Source organism: Tupaia chinensis, unplaced genomic scaffold (genome assembly GCF_000334495.1).
Source record: "Tupaia chinensis unplaced genomic scaffold, TupChi_1.0 Scaffold000414_1, whole genome shotgun sequence".
Classification (NCBI taxonomy): domain Eukaryota; kingdom Metazoa; phylum Chordata; class Mammalia; order Scandentia; family Tupaiidae; genus Tupaia; species Tupaia belangeri.
The window spans coordinates 1,868,403-1,885,236 of NW_006159919.1; the positions used below are offsets into that span (position 1 = coordinate 1,868,403).

At 42.5% G+C, this 16,834-nt stretch overlaps 1 protein-coding gene across 1 annotated transcript in view; it reads right to left on the reverse strand.

Annotated features, from left to right (window-relative positions):
- The window catches only part of TAF4B (TATA-box binding protein associated factor 4b), a 116,786-nt gene extending 100,286 nt beyond the window's left edge, over window positions 1-16,500 (reverse strand). Inside the window, exon 1 of the mRNA XM_006154540.3 lies at window positions 16,171-16,500. Within this exon, the coding sequence (XP_006154602.2) occupies window positions 16,171-16,441 (271 nt within the window). The 5' untranslated portion in view covers window positions 16,442-16,500. The remainder of the gene's footprint in view (window positions 1-16,170) is intronic.
- Between the last annotated feature and the right edge of the window lie 334 nt (window positions 16,501-16,834).

Sequence of the window (16,834 nt, forward strand, 5' to 3'; positions counted from 1 at the left end):
GCCAGCCCAGCTATGGATCTTTGATCTTTTAGCCCTCATCCCTTCCTCCCAAGTTTGTTCCTTCTATCCAGCTCCTTTGAAAGTTCCAGCTTGCTGGAGAAGAGCACAGAACCACAGTGCGTGGGAGAGGTTGAGTGCATACTTGCACATACATGTGAGAATCAACCTCGACTGCTTCCTAACTCTAGTTTGTATGTTACCCCTGATAAACTTTTATGAAATCCTCTATTGAACTGTCTGTTTCATTTTGGTCTCAGAGCACAGTCAGACCGTAGAATGTTAATACCTTATCAGGTAGAAACTATCACTAGAGACATATTTTAAAAATTAAAGTTCTGTACTTGAAAAGTACAGTAACTAATATAAATTCACGAGAAGAATTCGACAGTGGGCTTAAACTGACAAAAGTTAAGATTGATGAACTTGAAGAACAGATCAAGAATTATACACTCCACAACACAGAAAGAATGAAGAAAAACTTAATAAAGCCTCAGAAAGTGCAAGGCATTAATAAAGGATACCAACATAGGCACAGAAATATGAGTACCAGAAGGGGAGGGGTGTGCAAAAAATATTCAAAGAAATAATGGCTGGAAATTTCCCAAGTTTGATGGAAAACAATCTAGACATCTAGCCAGCTCAACATTCCAAGTAGAATCAATGCAAAGACAGTCACATCAAGATATGCCATAGTAAAAATTGTTTAAAAACGAAGACAAAATGAAGGCAAATAAATATTCCTAGTGCTATAGTTTGAATATGGTTTGAATTTCCCCCAGACGTTCAAGTGTTGAGACTTGACTGTATTGACTGTGGTGTAAATATGTTAAGTGAAAATGTAATTCCTTCTTAATGTCCTAGGGTGAGACCTAGTGGGTGGTAATTGGTTCACGGTGACTGTACCATCGAAACAAGTCTCATGAAAGGATTAGTGATTTCTCTCGAGACCCAATAGGTTCTAGCTCTGTGAGAAGGGGTTAGTTCTCAAGAGACAGCTGTTATAAAAGATCAGTCAGGAGCTGTTTCTCTGCAAGTGCCCTCCATCCTGTGTGCTTCCCATTTGTAAATTAACTTCTTTTTATTAAATCACTCAGACTCCAATACTTCTATTAGCAATGCAATAACGGATCGAGACACCCAAGTAAGCTGGGGATTCATTGCTAGCAGATACAGCATAAGAAATACTAAATGTGCTGGTAGATACTGTCACTCAGGCTGTGCTACACAAGAGGCCCAAGTTCAATTCCCAGTCAACCCTAAAAGACAGGGGCGATAATGAACACCTGTAGGCCTAGCTACTCAAGAAGCTAAGGCAGGAAGATTGTAACATAGTTATACCTATCTTTAAATACAAATAAAGTAATATTTTTGGCAAATATTGGTTCTATGGATTAGAAAGGCTTTCTATTGGATTAGTGGGAAAGACATGATGCATTTTTGCAAAGAAAAACACAATAGCACTTTCCAGATAATCTAACAGCAGGACAATGGAGGGAACAAGGCTTCACCACACTAAGGAAATGACTTCAAATGATAGTGCACGTCTATAAGAACAAAAGAAAACTCATTATGACAAATAAGATGGTAATACAACAAATGCTACAATTATGTCACGATCTCCTCTCAGCTTGTTTAAAAGACATAGAATTATATGAGGTGATAATTATAACAAGGCTTTGCTGCATGTCTAATATATTAAGATACAGTATGTGGAGCAACAACAGCATGCACATACACACAAAAGAAGAGGGAAATGAGTTATACAGGTTTCCTTGTGCCACTAAAATAAGTTAACATAAATATAGATTCCAATAAAACTAATATTGCAAGTCTAAAAGCAACCACAAGGGGAGGAAAACTCAAAACAGGTTTTACAATTAACAAATAAAATTAAGCATTATATTAGAAAATATTCATTAATGCAAAAGAAGACAAGAAAGAATAGAGAAACAAAAATAAAGCAAACATAGAAAACAGAAATAAATGACATACTTAAGTCCAACCATATCAGTAACACTGAATGTGACTGGATTAAACAAACCACATATATAATGTCTGTAGAAAACACACATTAGATTCAAAGATACAAAAGAACTGAGAGTGTAAAGACAGAAAAGATACTGTGCCATCAGCAACCATCAGAAAGCGAGGGTGGCCACACTAACAACAGACTTTAAATAAAAAATGGTAACAGACATCGTGATAAAGGGTTCGCTAAATCAAGAAAATATAACGTTACAAATACGTATGGATTGGGAACCAGCAGTTAGCGTAATGGCTATGTCGCTGGACTCCCATGTAGTCGAACACGGTTTGCGTCCCGGACCCGGTGGCTTAAAACTCACGCCAGGCGCATGTGCGTGCGTGCCCAAGATCCCAAGAGGAGAATGGAGGAGAAGGGATTGCGGTGTGACCATCCCCTCTGCGGGGTGATTTCTCGCTTTCTATCTCTATGTCTCTGTCTGGCGAGCGCACGCACCCTATAGCGAAAACCTCTCAAAAAAAAAAAAATTCGTATAGACTAAAATAACAGAGCCTAAAATATATGAAACAAAAACGGGTACACATGGGGGCCAGCAGGTCACATAGTAGTTAGGACAATAGACTCCCACATGGCTGACCACAGTTCAACTCCCAGACCTAACATCTAGGTTTCTCACTTTCCCTTTCTCTCTCTCTCTGTCTGTCTCTGGTGAATTAAAAGTAGTGGTAATAATAATAATAATAATAAATATTTTTAAAAAACTAAAATAAATGAAGGAAAAACTAAATAATATACTTGGAGACCTCAATACCCATTTTCAATAAAGAACAGAACTAGAGGGACCAGCAGTTAGCGTAATGGCTATGTCGCTGGACTCCCATGTAGTCGACCGCAGTTCGAGTCCCAGACTAGGCAGCTTAAACTTACATCAGGGGTGTGTGCGTGCGTGCCCAAGATCCCGAGAGGAGAATGGAGGAGAAGGGATTGTGGCGTGGCCATCCCCCCTGGGGGATGATTTCTCGCTTTCTGTCTCTCTGTTTGCCTTTCTGGTGAGTGCACGTGCCCTGAAGCAAAAAACCTCTCAAAAACAAACAAACAAACAAACAAACAAAAAAAAAACAGAACTAGACAGAAGATCAAGAGAATCAAAGACTTGAAACCTTATAAACCTACTAGACTTCATCTATAGAACACTTTATCAAACAAAAACATTCTGCTTTAAGTGTACATGGATCATACTCCCAGACCACATGCCAAGACAAGAGACAAGCTTCAATGAATTTATACCCATATAAGGTCTCCAGCTACAATGGAAAAAAATTAGAAATCAGTAACATATAAGTAGAAGAACTTACAAATATGTGGATATTAAATGACACACTCCCGAAAAGCCAGTGGGCCAAGAAATATATTACAAAGTAAACTGAAAAATACTTTCAGATAGATGAAAATAAAGATATGACATATCCAATTTTATGTGATACAGCTATAGAAATGTTTGCAGCTAAAGAAATATTCAGAGGGAAATTCATAGGTGTAAACGCCTATATTGAAAAAGAGGCAGGCTAGGACCAGTAGATGGTGTAATAGTTATGTCACTGGACTCCCACATAGATTACTGTGGCTCAAGTCCTGAACCTAGTGACTTAAAACTCAAACCCAGGCACATGTACCTCTGTGCCCAAGATCCTGAGAGGAGAATGAAGGAAAAGGGATTGCAGCATGGCCATCCCCCCAAAGGATGATTTCTCGTTGTCTGTCTCTCTCAGTATTTCTAGCGAGTGTGCATACCCTATAGCAAAAATCTCTTTTTAAAAAAAGGAAAAAGAGGCAGGCCAGGGACCAGCAGTTGGTGTAATGGCTATGTTGCTGGACTCCCATGTAGTCAACCGAAGTTCGAGTCCCGCCCTCGGTGGCTTAAACTTACGCCAGGGGCATGTGCGTGCGTGCCCAAGATCCCGAGAGGAGAATGGAGGAGAATTGGGGTGTGGCCATCGGGTATGCGTGTGTGTGTATGTGTGATTTTTTTGCTTTCTGCCTCTCCGTCTCCCTCCGACTTTCTGGCAAGGGCGCACACCCTATAGCAAAAAAAAAAAAAAAAAAAAAAAAAAAAACTCTCCGTAAAAAAAGAGGCAGGTCAGGTCAATCAGCAGTATGGTAGTTGAGATGGCTGGACCCCACAAGACTGACTACACAGTTCGAGTCCTAAACCGGGTATCCTGAAAAACATGCTGGGCACAAGAACATGCATGCCCAAAATCCCGAAAGGAGAAATGGAGAAGAGATTGCAGCATGCCCATCCTCCGTAGGAGGCACTTCCTTACTTTCTTTTTCTGTGTGTGTCTGTGCATACATGTCTATCCATATCTCTCTCCTTTGAGCACATGTGCCCTCTATCAAATTTTAAAAAATAAAATAAAAAGAAGAAGCCCAGCCATGGTGGCACAAAAGGCAGGACACTGCTATGTGTGACTCTAATCACATGAGAAGGCCCCAGGTTCAGTTCCTGTGTGTGAACAGTGTGCTCATGTCTTCGCTAGTTGAAAAGCTCAGGAGAAAATCATGCTGTGACCAGATCTATCAAGAAGTAAACTTAAAAAAAAAAAAAAAAAAAAAAAAGAAAACTTAAAAAACTAAAAACACAAAGGGTCAACTCTGGTGGCAAAGGCAACAGGGCACTACTGTACAATGCAGAAGTCATATGAAAGGCCCAGGTTCTAATCCAGAACCAACCTGAATGTGCAAGGTATAGCACAATGCACCTGTAACCGTAACTAACCAGGAGGCAAGGGGATCAAGGCATGATGAAACCATGTCAAAAATACTTGTATCTTTCTTTCCTTCTCTTTTGAGAATGAAGGAAGGACTCAAATCGAAGGACTCAAATGAAGGAAGGATGCCAACTGTTGGTCCCAATAAAATAATTCTTTAAAAAAAAAAAAAGCCAACTAAAATTTAAAGCAAATAGAAAACAAATGGTAAGGAGCAGATGGTGTAACGGTTATGTCGCTGACTCCCACAAGTGGATCATGGTTCGAGTCACAGGCCTGGCTGGCCATTTCAAACTCAGGCTGGGCGCAGGTGCCTGCATGCTCAAGATTCTGAGAGGAGGATGGAGAAGGGATTACGGAGTGCCCATCCCCCTCGGGAGTGATTTCTTATTTGTGTCTCTGTTTCAGTACCTCCAGTGAGAACACACCCCCTATAGCAAAAATCTCTAAAAAAAATAAAATAAAAATAAAAAAAGATTAGAGCAGAGTCAACTAAAATAGAGAATGGAGAAAACAATTGAGAAAGATCAACAAAACTGCTTCTTTTTAACCTGAACCACAACCTGCCAGGAATTTACCAATCAAAGGAAAGAAGAGAGGCACCCCATATGTGTTCTCTAGGCCTTTTAGGAAACATGAAGTGGTTCCTTTGGCAACATACATTCAAATCTACAAGAAAGGTGATATTGTAGACATCAAGGGAATGGTGGGTTCAACAAGGAATGCCCCACAAATGTTACCATGGCAAAACTGGAAGAGTCTACAATGTTACCCAGGATGCTGTTGGCATTGCTGTGAACAAACTAGTTAAGGGCAAGATTCTTGCCAAGGGAATAATTTGAATATTGAGCATATTAAGCATTCTAAGAGCAGAGATAGTTTCCTAAAACACGTGGAGGAAAATGACCAGAAAAAGATGGAAGCCAAAGAGAAAGGTACCTGGGTTCAACTGAAGCACCAGCCTGCTCCACCCAGAGAAGCACACTTTGTGAGAACCAATGGAAAGGAGCCTGAGCTTCTGGAACCTCTTCCCTATGAATTCATGGCATGATATATGTTAAAAACAAACTAAACTGGGGCCAGCTGGTGGCATGGCAGTCAAGGACGCTGGGCTCCCACATGGCCGACAACAGTTCGAGTCCCGGACCTAGCAAATTGCTTTCTCACTTTCTCTCTCTCTCTCTTTCTTGCTTTATTCCTTTTTGGTCAAATTAAAATAAATAAATAAATAAATATAGTTAAATAAAAATAATTCTTAGAAAAAATAAGTAAGTTAAATGATGGTCTGTTTTAAAAAAAAATCAACAAAACTGACCATCTTTTTACATAAAATGACTTTAAAAAATTTTTTTTTCTCATAAACTACTAAATTCAGGAATAAAAGAGGGGGTATTATTACTAATCTTAAATCAATAAATGCTTTAGGGAAGATTATGAACAACCATGATCAATAAATTAAATAATTTTGCAAAAAAATCCCTATAAACTAATAAACTAATGAAACAGACTTAAGAACCAGACCCCCTTAATAGACCTCAAACAAAGTTTTTTAAATTTTGTTTTGTCTTGCTATGTTGCTATCCTCTTGCCTCAGCCTCGCAAGCAACCAGGACCATAGATATATGCCACCACATTCAGCTCTTTCAAATGGTGCCTGGTGCCTGGAATGTTGTCCACACTGGCTGAGAGCTCATGACCCTCCTGCCTCAGCCTCCCAAGAGCTGGCATAGCAGATGCACACCGCTGCACCTGGCTTTTCAAGGTAGGCTGGAAATTGAACCCAAGGCCTCCCATGCAACCTCCACCTACTATAGCAGTAGCAGCATTCACTAGCACACACTACTTGTAGCTGGGCAAATAAATGAAGACAGTGAGTCATAAAAAGTCTAGAAAAGCTAGGCTGGGACTAACAGATGGCACACAGGTTAAGGTGGCTGGATCCCACACGGCCAACTGCCTGTCCTGAGTTCTGGACCCAGCAGCTTAAGAAACAAAGTAGGCATCTGTGCACACATACCCAAAATCTCGAGAGGAGAAAGAAGAGACTGCAGTACACTTCCCTCTCCTCACCCCAGAAGGAGCTTTCTCATTCATTCTCTCTCTCTGTCTCTCTCTCTGGAGCACACAAGTCCTATACTAAAACTTTAAAAAGGGGACCAGCAGTTAGCGTAATGGCTATGTCGCTGGACTCCCATGTAGTCGACCACGGTTCGTGTCCCGGACCCGGTGGCTTAAAACTCACGCCGGCCACGTGTGCGTGCGTGCCCAAGATCCCAAGAGGAGAACAGAAGAGAAGGGATTGCGGCGTGGCCCTCCCCCTCGGGGAGTGATTTCTCACTTTCTGTCTCTCTGTCTGTCTCTGTCTGTCTGGCGAGCGCACACGCCCTATAGCAAAAACCTCTCCAAAAAAAAAAAACTTAAAAAAGAAGAGCCCGGGCTAGGTCAATTATACCAATCCTTCATAAACTTTCCCATAAAATAAAAGGAGGTGGTAAGGCCATGTGGTTATCAAGTCAGATCCCACATTGCCAGCTGTGGTTTAAATCAGGCCCTGACAAACGGAGAAATGTGTTGGGGACATGTGCATGAGTGCTCAAAATCCCAACAGGATGGAGAAATGGAGAAGGGATTACAACATGACCATGTCCCACATGCCTAACTGCAGGGTTCCCAGACTAAGCAGCTGGAAAAACACATCAGGTGCATGTGTGTGCATGCCTAAAATCCCAAGACGAGAATGGAAGAGAAAGGATTGCGGCATGGCCATCCCTGCTGGGGGAGCTTTCTCACTTTCCCTTCCTCTCTGTGTTTCTCATGTGAGTGTACACACCTACTAGCAAATTTTTTAAAAAGTAAAACTTGATTTTTGCTATAGGGTGCATGTGCTCCCCAGAGAGACAGAGACAGAAAGCAAGAAATCACCCCCCAGGGGGGATGACCATGCTGCAATCCTTTCTCCATTCTCCTCTCAGGATTTTGGGCATGCACACACATGCACCTGATGTGAATTTTAAGCCACTGGGTATGGTTCTTGAGTCACTGTCAACTACGTAGGAGTCCAGCAATGTAATCATTATGCCACCTGCTGTGTAAAAAGTAAAATTTTAAACAAAGTGTAAATCATGGTAGTATGCACTGGATAATGCTGCTGCTCAACAGGCTGAGGCCACATGAACCAAGTGCAATTCCTAGCCCACACTAAAGACGCCAAGCACGAGCACAGTGGCATGTACCTATAACCCCAACTCCCTGAGAAAGGAGGATCATGACAGAGATTCTGTCTAAAGTAACGGCACACACATGGCATGCGCACAGACACACACAAGAAAAAACATAAGTATATCTAAATGAGCAGAATTATTAAATAATGAATTATGCAGCCATAAAAAATGAAAACTTTTGGGATTAGCAGACGGTGTAATGGTTACACTGTTGGACTCTCATGTAGTCAACTGTGGTTAGAGTCCTGGACCCAGAGCCTTAAAACTAAAACTGAGCGCAGATGCTGTGGTGTGGCCATCCTCTCTAGAGGGTGATTTCTCGCTTTCTGTCTCTTTCTCTGGCACGTGCACATGCCCTACAGCAAAAATCTCTCTTAAAAAAAAATTAAATTAAACTTAAGCTTTTGATATAGAAAATTGTCACTACCTAATAGTAAGTGAAAAGCAGATATAAAAGTATTACAGGGGACGAGCAGGTGGTGTAATAGTTAAGGCACTGGACACTCACACGGTTCGTTACAGTTGGTGTCCCGGACCCAGTGGCTTGAAAATCACACTGGGAGTGTGTGCGTGCACCCCAAAAATCCCAAGAGGAGAAAGGACTGCAGTATGGCCTTCCCCTCTGGGGGGAGAGGGGTGATTTCACACTTCTCCTCTCTCTGTCTCCCTCTCTCCAGGGAAGAAATACATCCTATGATAAAAAAATCTTTAAAAAGAAAAAAATTACAGAATCTCAATTATATAAAAATAAAGAAGGAGTGCATACCTTTTTTTTCCCCCAAAATACAAAAAGCTTTTAGGAGTAAAATGTCTACATCGTGGTTACAACGGTGGCTACACCTTTATAAAGTTTTTTAACACTCTATGTAAATCCCTCACCCCCCCTCCCTTATTTTTAATTGCCAGAGGGGGGGAGAGAGGCAGAAAAACAGGGAAAAAGAGAAGGCAAGGCCATGGAGCTGAACTTTTCCCCCCCCACTTCAATCAAGTTGGCAGAAAAAGGGGAGATTGAAAATTACAATCAGGACCAGCAGTTGGCGTAATGGCTATGTCACTGGACTCCCATGTAGTCGACCGTAGTTCAAGTCCTGGACCTGGTGGCTTAAACTCACGCTAGGCACATGTGCGTGCATGCCCGAGATTCAGAGAGGAGAATGGAGAAGGGATTGCAGCGTGGCCATCCCCTCTGGGGATGATTTCTCACTATCTCCCTGTCCCCGTCTTTCTGGTGAGTGCACACGCCCTATAGCAAAAACCTCTCAAAAAAGAAAACAAAATTACAATCAAAATATTCAATATTTTGGAGTGTCATTATTTTTCATAAATTATTTTCTAAATTTTGTTCAACACTATCTTCTCATCAAAAAAGTGGGAGTGGGTAAGTTCTGAGTTTATTTAAAGTTCAATCTTTTTAGACTGTTGAGATTCGGAGGACACTAATACATATTAGATAAACACCAATCTGAGTACCCAGAGCCAAAAGCTCTGCAGCTTCCTTAAATATTAAGGACATACCTGCAATATAACATTGTATTACATGAGTGGTGATCTCCAGAGTTCTGTGCAGTGGAGGCCCTGTATGCTTATTTTATTTAACCCTTATGATACTTCTACAAAGAACAGTATGAATCATATTTTAGAGATAAGACAACTGACATTAGGGGGAACCAGCAGTTAGCGTAATGGCTATGACGCTGGACTCCCACGTAGTCGACCGCGGTTCGTGTCCCGGACCCGGTGGCTTAAAACTCACGCCGGGCGCGTGTGCGTGCGTGCCCAAGATCCCGAGAGGAGAATGGAGGAGAAGGGATTGCGGCGTGACCATCCCCCCTGGGGGGTGATTTCTCGCTTTCTGTCTCTATGTCTCTCTCTGTCTGTCTGGCGAGCGCACGCGCCCTACAGTGAAAATCTCTCCAAAAAAAAAAAAATTACAAAAAAGACAACTGACATTAAAGATAAGGTTAGTAAACTTGCTTAACCTCAGATAAAAATTATTAAGTGCTTGAGCTGGAATTCAAACCCAGATTTTTTTTTTTTTTTTTACTCTGAGGACAAATGTTCTGTCCTATTTTGCTTTACTCCCCTACTTTTCAAGAAAGGCTGCTAACCCACTAAATCCCTTGTTATCTACAGCCCTGAGGAGCACACCGCACAATCCTTAGTCTGTGGCCCTAGATCGAATCTGCTGGACTACTGTATATCATTTACCTACTTGACCAAGTCATAGGCATAGTTATTCAATAAATAACAAATCTATACAATATTTTCACCCAGCCCACATTTCATTATACTCAGAATCTACCTTGCCCTATTCAATTACAAGGCTCATATACTCTTACCATTAACTAAAATCTGAAAAAATGACTTCTTAGATTTAAGAGTAGTTTTTTAAACTACTATTGAAGTGGGTGATTAGATATCAAAACAATATCTTGGGGGGTAAAGGCTAGCAATAACTATTAAAATATCATTTGAACGAACAATTCCACTTCCAGAAATTTTTCTCTATTAAAAACACACTTATAAAATAACACAAAAATATACAAAGATGTTTATTACAGCATAATTTGTCATAGCAGGAAAAAGTGCAGACAGTATCAATGCCTCTAAGTAGGAAAGTGGTCAGTACTAATGATACAATAGAATGGACTATGCAATTTTAAAAAATGAAGATTTATAGGTACCTATACAAAAAAAGATACAGGTAAAATTATTCATACTAAAACCCTGGCAATGTGGGGGTTACATTTCAGTGAATTTTTTACATTAACATGTACTTCTGTTAGGCAAAGGATTCAAAATTTAACAAGCTGGTGGGACCAGCAGTTAGCATAATGGCTATGTCGCTGGACTCCCATATAGTCAACCGCAGTTCGAGTCCTGGACCCAGTGGCTTAAACTCACACCAGGCGCATGTGCGTGTGTGCCCAGGATCCCAAGAGGAGAATGGAGGAGAAGGGATTGCGGAGTGGCCATCCCCCCTGAGGGGTGATTTCTCGCTTTCTGCCTCTCTCTGTCTGTCTGGCGAGTGCATGCGCCCCATAGCAAAAAAACTTCTCCAAAAAAAGAAAAAAAAATTTAACAACCTGGTAAGTGTGAAGGCCCTATTACCCCCCCTACACACACACACACACCTGCATCCAAATGTTCAAGGGCCTTCTCTGTGCCAAGCAACTCACTAGGCCTTGAGAATAATGAAGTTAGTGACATTAAAGCCCCTGTCACTGTGAAACTCATTTTTTAAAAGGGAAGCAACAGGGACCAGCAGATGGCGTAATGGTTACATCGCTGGACTGGTTAGTAGATTGGGTTCAAGTGCCTGACCTGGTGGCTTAAAACTCACTCTGGGTGAACATGTGTGTGTGTGCCCAAAATTTTGGAGGAAAACGGAGAAGAAAGGATTTCAGTGAGGCCATCTCCACTAGGGGATGATTTCTCGCTTTCTGTGTCTGTCTCTCCAGTGAGCACACATGCCCTATAGCAAAAGTCTCTTTTTAAAAAGGGTAGGGGGAAGCAACAATAATAGAGTTAAGAGTACTATGGTGGTGAAAAATATGACTTGTACATAGGAACAGAATGATGGCACTGACACTATCCGGGTAAAGTGGCTCTCCAGCCTTTGGGACCCTAACATGGATGGTGAGCACTGCCATTCTTTAGAAGCCTTTCATTTCACTAAACCCAGAAGCAGGTAGGGACTTTGCAGATGATCATATACATTGTATCCCTCTGATAAAGCTAGAGTGAAAACAAAGAACCACCATCTTAACCAGAAACTCCTTCAGAAATTTGATAAACATGATGCATAGTCTATGCCAGCTCTCAGCAAGAAGACAGGCTGATGAAAAAGGACCTCAACTGCTTGACAAGCAACTTTCACAAACTTGTTTAAGACTATCATGCAGAACTTATCACCATGTATGACAGAAGAGCAGTAATCATGAGGCTGGACAACGGCACAGAAGTAAAACACAGTACTCTGCTAGAAGTGGAAAGGTTCCAGGTTCACATCTAGACATCTCCCTGAGAACACTCAGCATGAATGTCCCCATGACCTGGGGCTGACTGAGAGTGGCAGTCGAGCATGGCATTAAGATCCCGTTGGGGTGCTGTCTCTGTCTTCTCTCAATTCATGGAAGAGATAAATATTCTTTTAAAAAAAAAATAGCCAACAGGTGGTATGGTGTTTAAGGCACTAGATCCCACACGGCCAACTGCACAGTTTGAGTCCGGGATCCAGCAGCTTGAAAATACACACGGAGTACACATGCATCCAAAACACTGAGAGGAGAGTGGAGGAAAACAGACTGTGGCATGGCCAGCCCCACTGAGGGGACCTTTCTTTCTCTTGCGTGCAAGCACACCCATTCTAGATGGCAAGATAAAAAAAAAAAAAAAAAAGGAAGTAATAAAGAGCTATATGGTGGCATAGCAAGGCCACAATGCTGGATCCTCATGGGAAATTCCCAGATTCCCATCCAGAGTCCAACCTGTGCATGCAAGGCCCTTGATCCAGGATAGCTGAGGCTGGAAACAGACTACAGTGTGGCAACACCCTCATTTCTGTCTGTCTCTCTATCTGTGAAAAAAGTAAATAAACTAAGCTTTTTTTTTGGGGGGGGGGAGGAGAGGTTTTTGCTATAGGGTGCATGCACTCGCCAGAGAGACAGAGAGACAGAAAGCGAGAAATCACCCCCCAGGGAGATGGCCACGCTGCAATCCCTTCTCCATTCTCCTCTTGGGATCTTGGGCACGCACACACACACACGCCCGGCGTGAGTTTAAGCCACGGGGTCTGGGACTTGAACTGTGGTCGACTACATGGGAGTCCAGCTTCATAGCCGTTATGCTAACTGCTGGTCCCAATAAACTAAACATTTTTAAAAAGTAAGCAATTCCTTGCTCATCACTCTCAAGTTATAGAAGAGATTCAAGACACAAAAAACATAAAGGCCTATCAGTCTGGCCTAAAATCCCAAATGTTCACAAAAGAGTGAAGAGATTACCAAAAACTTTTCACTTCCTATCAATGCCCCCTACAACTTTTTTATTTCTAGTCCCTGTTCTTAGAATAAACTGTGCATAAGCATGTTTTGTAAAACCAGTTCTGTTCACAGAGGAAACTCCAAAGAGAAAAGTCAAATACTGAAAGGATTCACTATCATGGCAAACAAAGAACTAGCATATGATTTAAGCATGCTCCAGTAACCTACTATTAATCCTTGGTAAACAAAATAAATGATATATAAGAGCCATAACCTTTTTAAAAAGTTACTTTAGGGCCGGCAAGTGGTGGTGCTTATTAAGGCAGCTGGATCCCACATAGCCAACTGAGAGGTGTGAGTGGGTTTCCCTGTGGGGCTAGGCAAACAGGCAGAGCATGCATGCACAAATGCACATGCATCCAAAATTGCAACAGAAGGTAGAGATGGAGAAGAAATTGCAGCATGGCCATAATCCATGGGGGGAAGGGGTATCATTCCCCTCCTCTCTCTCCAGCATCCCTGTTCTCTAGCAAATTAAGAAAAAAAAAAAAAAAGTTACTTTTATCAATGTTTCCATTTTATACCTCAGCTATCTTACTCTGTCTGCACCAAGAGCACAAATGTTGTTAGTAAAGAGGATTTGAAAAAGCTTGTGAAAAAATAGTAAAGCACAAGTTTATTCTAGTAAAAAAATTTTTTGCAATCCATGTATAGTTTTCATAGTGCACATTTTTCATGAACTTTTTGCATGCTCTTCTGCCACACATCCAGACATTCGCAAAAGGAACTCTGCAAAACAAGCCCCTTCCTCTTGAGACAAACATAAATCTGTTCTTTTTTTTTTTTTTCTTTTTTTTTTTTGAGAGGTTTTTTGCTATAGAGCACCTGCACTTGCCAGAAAGACAGAGAAAGACAGACAGAAAGGGAGAAATCACCCCCCGGGGGGATGATCACGCTGCAATCCCTTCTCCTCCATTCTCCTCTTGGGATCTTGGGCACACATTGGGATCTTGGGCACACATGCGCGCGCGCGCACACACACACACACACACACACACACGCCCAACTTGAGTTTAAGCCACTGGGTCCAGGACTTGAACCTCAGTTGACTACATGAGAGTTCAGCGACATAGCCATTATGCCATCTGCTGGTCCGCACAAATCTGCTCTTAAAGACAAATTATCTCCTCTCTTTAGTGAGGGGTTTCTCCATGGTCAGTAGCATAAAATGCTTAGTGTACTGCTAAGAATTTACCTAGGCTTTGGCTCTATCTGACTGCTAATTACCTCAGGCAAGTTTCACTTTTGGTTTCTTGGTGTATAAAATACGAGATTAGGCTCTAAAGTTTTCTAAATCACCTTTCAGCACTGATACTTAATCAGGCAGAAGTACATGCCTTTATGGTAAGCATAGTGTTATGTCAAGAAGAGTTAAACAGGCCTGGATTCAAATCCTCTCTGACATCTATGAGTTGCTCGGCATTGGGCAAATTATTTACCACTGAAGACTTTGTTCCTTATTTGCTACCTATTATGACCAACAAGTGAAATAATATAAATAATGTATAAAAAGTGCAAATCACAGTAAGCACTCATATAAGTGATTTGTTCCCACTTAGGAGCAAATTTTCACTTTTTTTTCTTTATTCACAATAGAGTGCATGCATGTGGGTGAAAGTGTTGCAGAGATGAATGCCCACCAAAGGGTCTGGTCATGCAATGTCCCCTTCCTCCATTTTCTAGTCAGGTGCATCTTGGGCATGCTGCCTGTTTTGAGGCTGGCCTGATAGAGATTCGAACCTCAGTCACCACATGGAATCTGTCTTCTCTTGTGCAGCGAGTTATGGTGTCCTAGACTCTACACAGAGTTTGAAAGTTTTCACTCTTGACAATTCTCTCTTGGTACTTTTTTTTTTTTACTGTTTCTAAGCAAACTTCAATGACTAAACAGGAATTTATATTTTAACAAATTAGGAGTAATTTCATTCATAACTACTTTGAGTGTATGCAGGATGACAACTTAAAACTGTGTCTCCAGGGACCAGCAGTTAGCGTAATGGCTATTTCGCTGGACTCCCATATAGTTGACTGCAGTTTGCGTCCTGGACCCGGTGGCTTAAAACTCATGCCGGGCGCGTGTGCGTGCGTACCCAAGATCCGGAGAGGAGAATGGAGGAGAAGGGATTGCGGTGTGACCGTCCCCCTTGAGGAGTGATTTCTCGCTTTCTGTCTCTCTCTCTCTCTCTGTCTGCCTGGTGAGTGCATGCGCCCTATAGCAAAAACCACTTAAAAAAAAAAAAAAAACTGTGTCTCCAGTGCTACATACAGCCTTAACAAATTTACGTTAAAAAATTGGAAAAGAACTTCACAAAAAGTGAAGAACAAGCTGTCTACAGTGTTCTAACCAACTAAGACATCAGCTACAAAAAGAGCCACTGTCATTTTTCTAGGATATACTGTTATCTTTGGAATCAGTGCTTCTCTACTTCTTTACCATGCTTGGCAAGTAGACTTCCAAGTACTACTAAGCAAAATTAATGGAAAATTCCAAGAGGTTTTCAGTTGAGGTAAAAGGAACACACGAATACTATCCAGCACATTTACATTATGTATATGATCACAAAGCAAAACCTTTGCATGAATTATTAAAACAGTAATAAACACTAGGACAACAGTGGTATTCACAAATCTCAATGTAGTAATTACATGACTTTGATCTATCTGTCATCTCTGGCACTTGTTCCCTTATTCTGGTTTGCTTAAATTTAAAATTCTTTCAGTCTTAACATGCAAGAACTTTAAAACACTTGTCTTTAACATCAGAATGTAAATGTGCAAGCCGGCCCTTTCTCCATATGAAAATAAACTTTCCTTATTCCCTCTCCTCCACCTAGGAGCCAGTGCCTCAAAGGCCCACCTGAATATGCTGCTCCAGCTTTCATTGGGTCGCTCAGGTGAAAAATTCTCTCCTTAAACACGAGAAGAAAAACTATGCAGTAATGACATATGACGCTATGAACTGTAAAGCCAAATCACTTTCCAATAGGCTGCTTCCTGTACGCTCACTGCAAAGTCAAGATTATGAAAGGTTCTGTCGGCTCAGGAGTTTTAGAGCTACCAGCAAGAAGCAATCTGAGTATGTGACGTTTCCCTTGTCACCGCTGGCTTTATCGATGGATAAGACTGGAAGGGGTGGGTGATCGACATACCTGGAGGAAGTTGCAAATTAGCCGGCAACTGGATTGTTGTGGCGCTGGGGGCTTTCACGGTGACTATCTGAGGAGCAGGCAACCCAGGGCCACTGCTGAGTTTAGGAAGAGCACTGACAGGAGCCACTTTGGTCACCAAGGTCCCCACAGGGGGCCGCAGGGGCTGGGACGTCGTGGTATCCACGCAGACACTGACAGGAGCCTTAGTCACGGCGCCCTGGGCCACTGGAGTGGTTTCCACCCGGACTGGCAGAGCCCCGGCTGGGGCCATGGTCACGGTCCCTGATGCGCTCACACCAGCGGGAGGGGCGGCGCCAGCCGGTTCCGAGAGGCCAGGGGGCGCCCCACCCGGTGCGGAGAGGCCAGCGGGCATCCCCCCTGGGGAATCAGGAGCTGCTGCAGCGCTGCCGTTCGGGGAGCAGAGGCGAGGAAATGCTTGAAAACCGGTAGCCGACAACAGTGCAGTTCCGGCTCCACAGCATCGCTGGGGACAGGCACAGGGGCCGTAGCAGAAAAGTCACCGACGGGCGCCGGATGGCACCAACACCCGTGCGTCCGGGACCTTTCCCAGTCGGTGCGAGCCGGGGCCGCCACGCAGCAAGCCCCTCTCGGGCGCCTGGCGCTTCCTCGGCTGCACTCACACGTGCGCCGGCTCAGCCCGGCG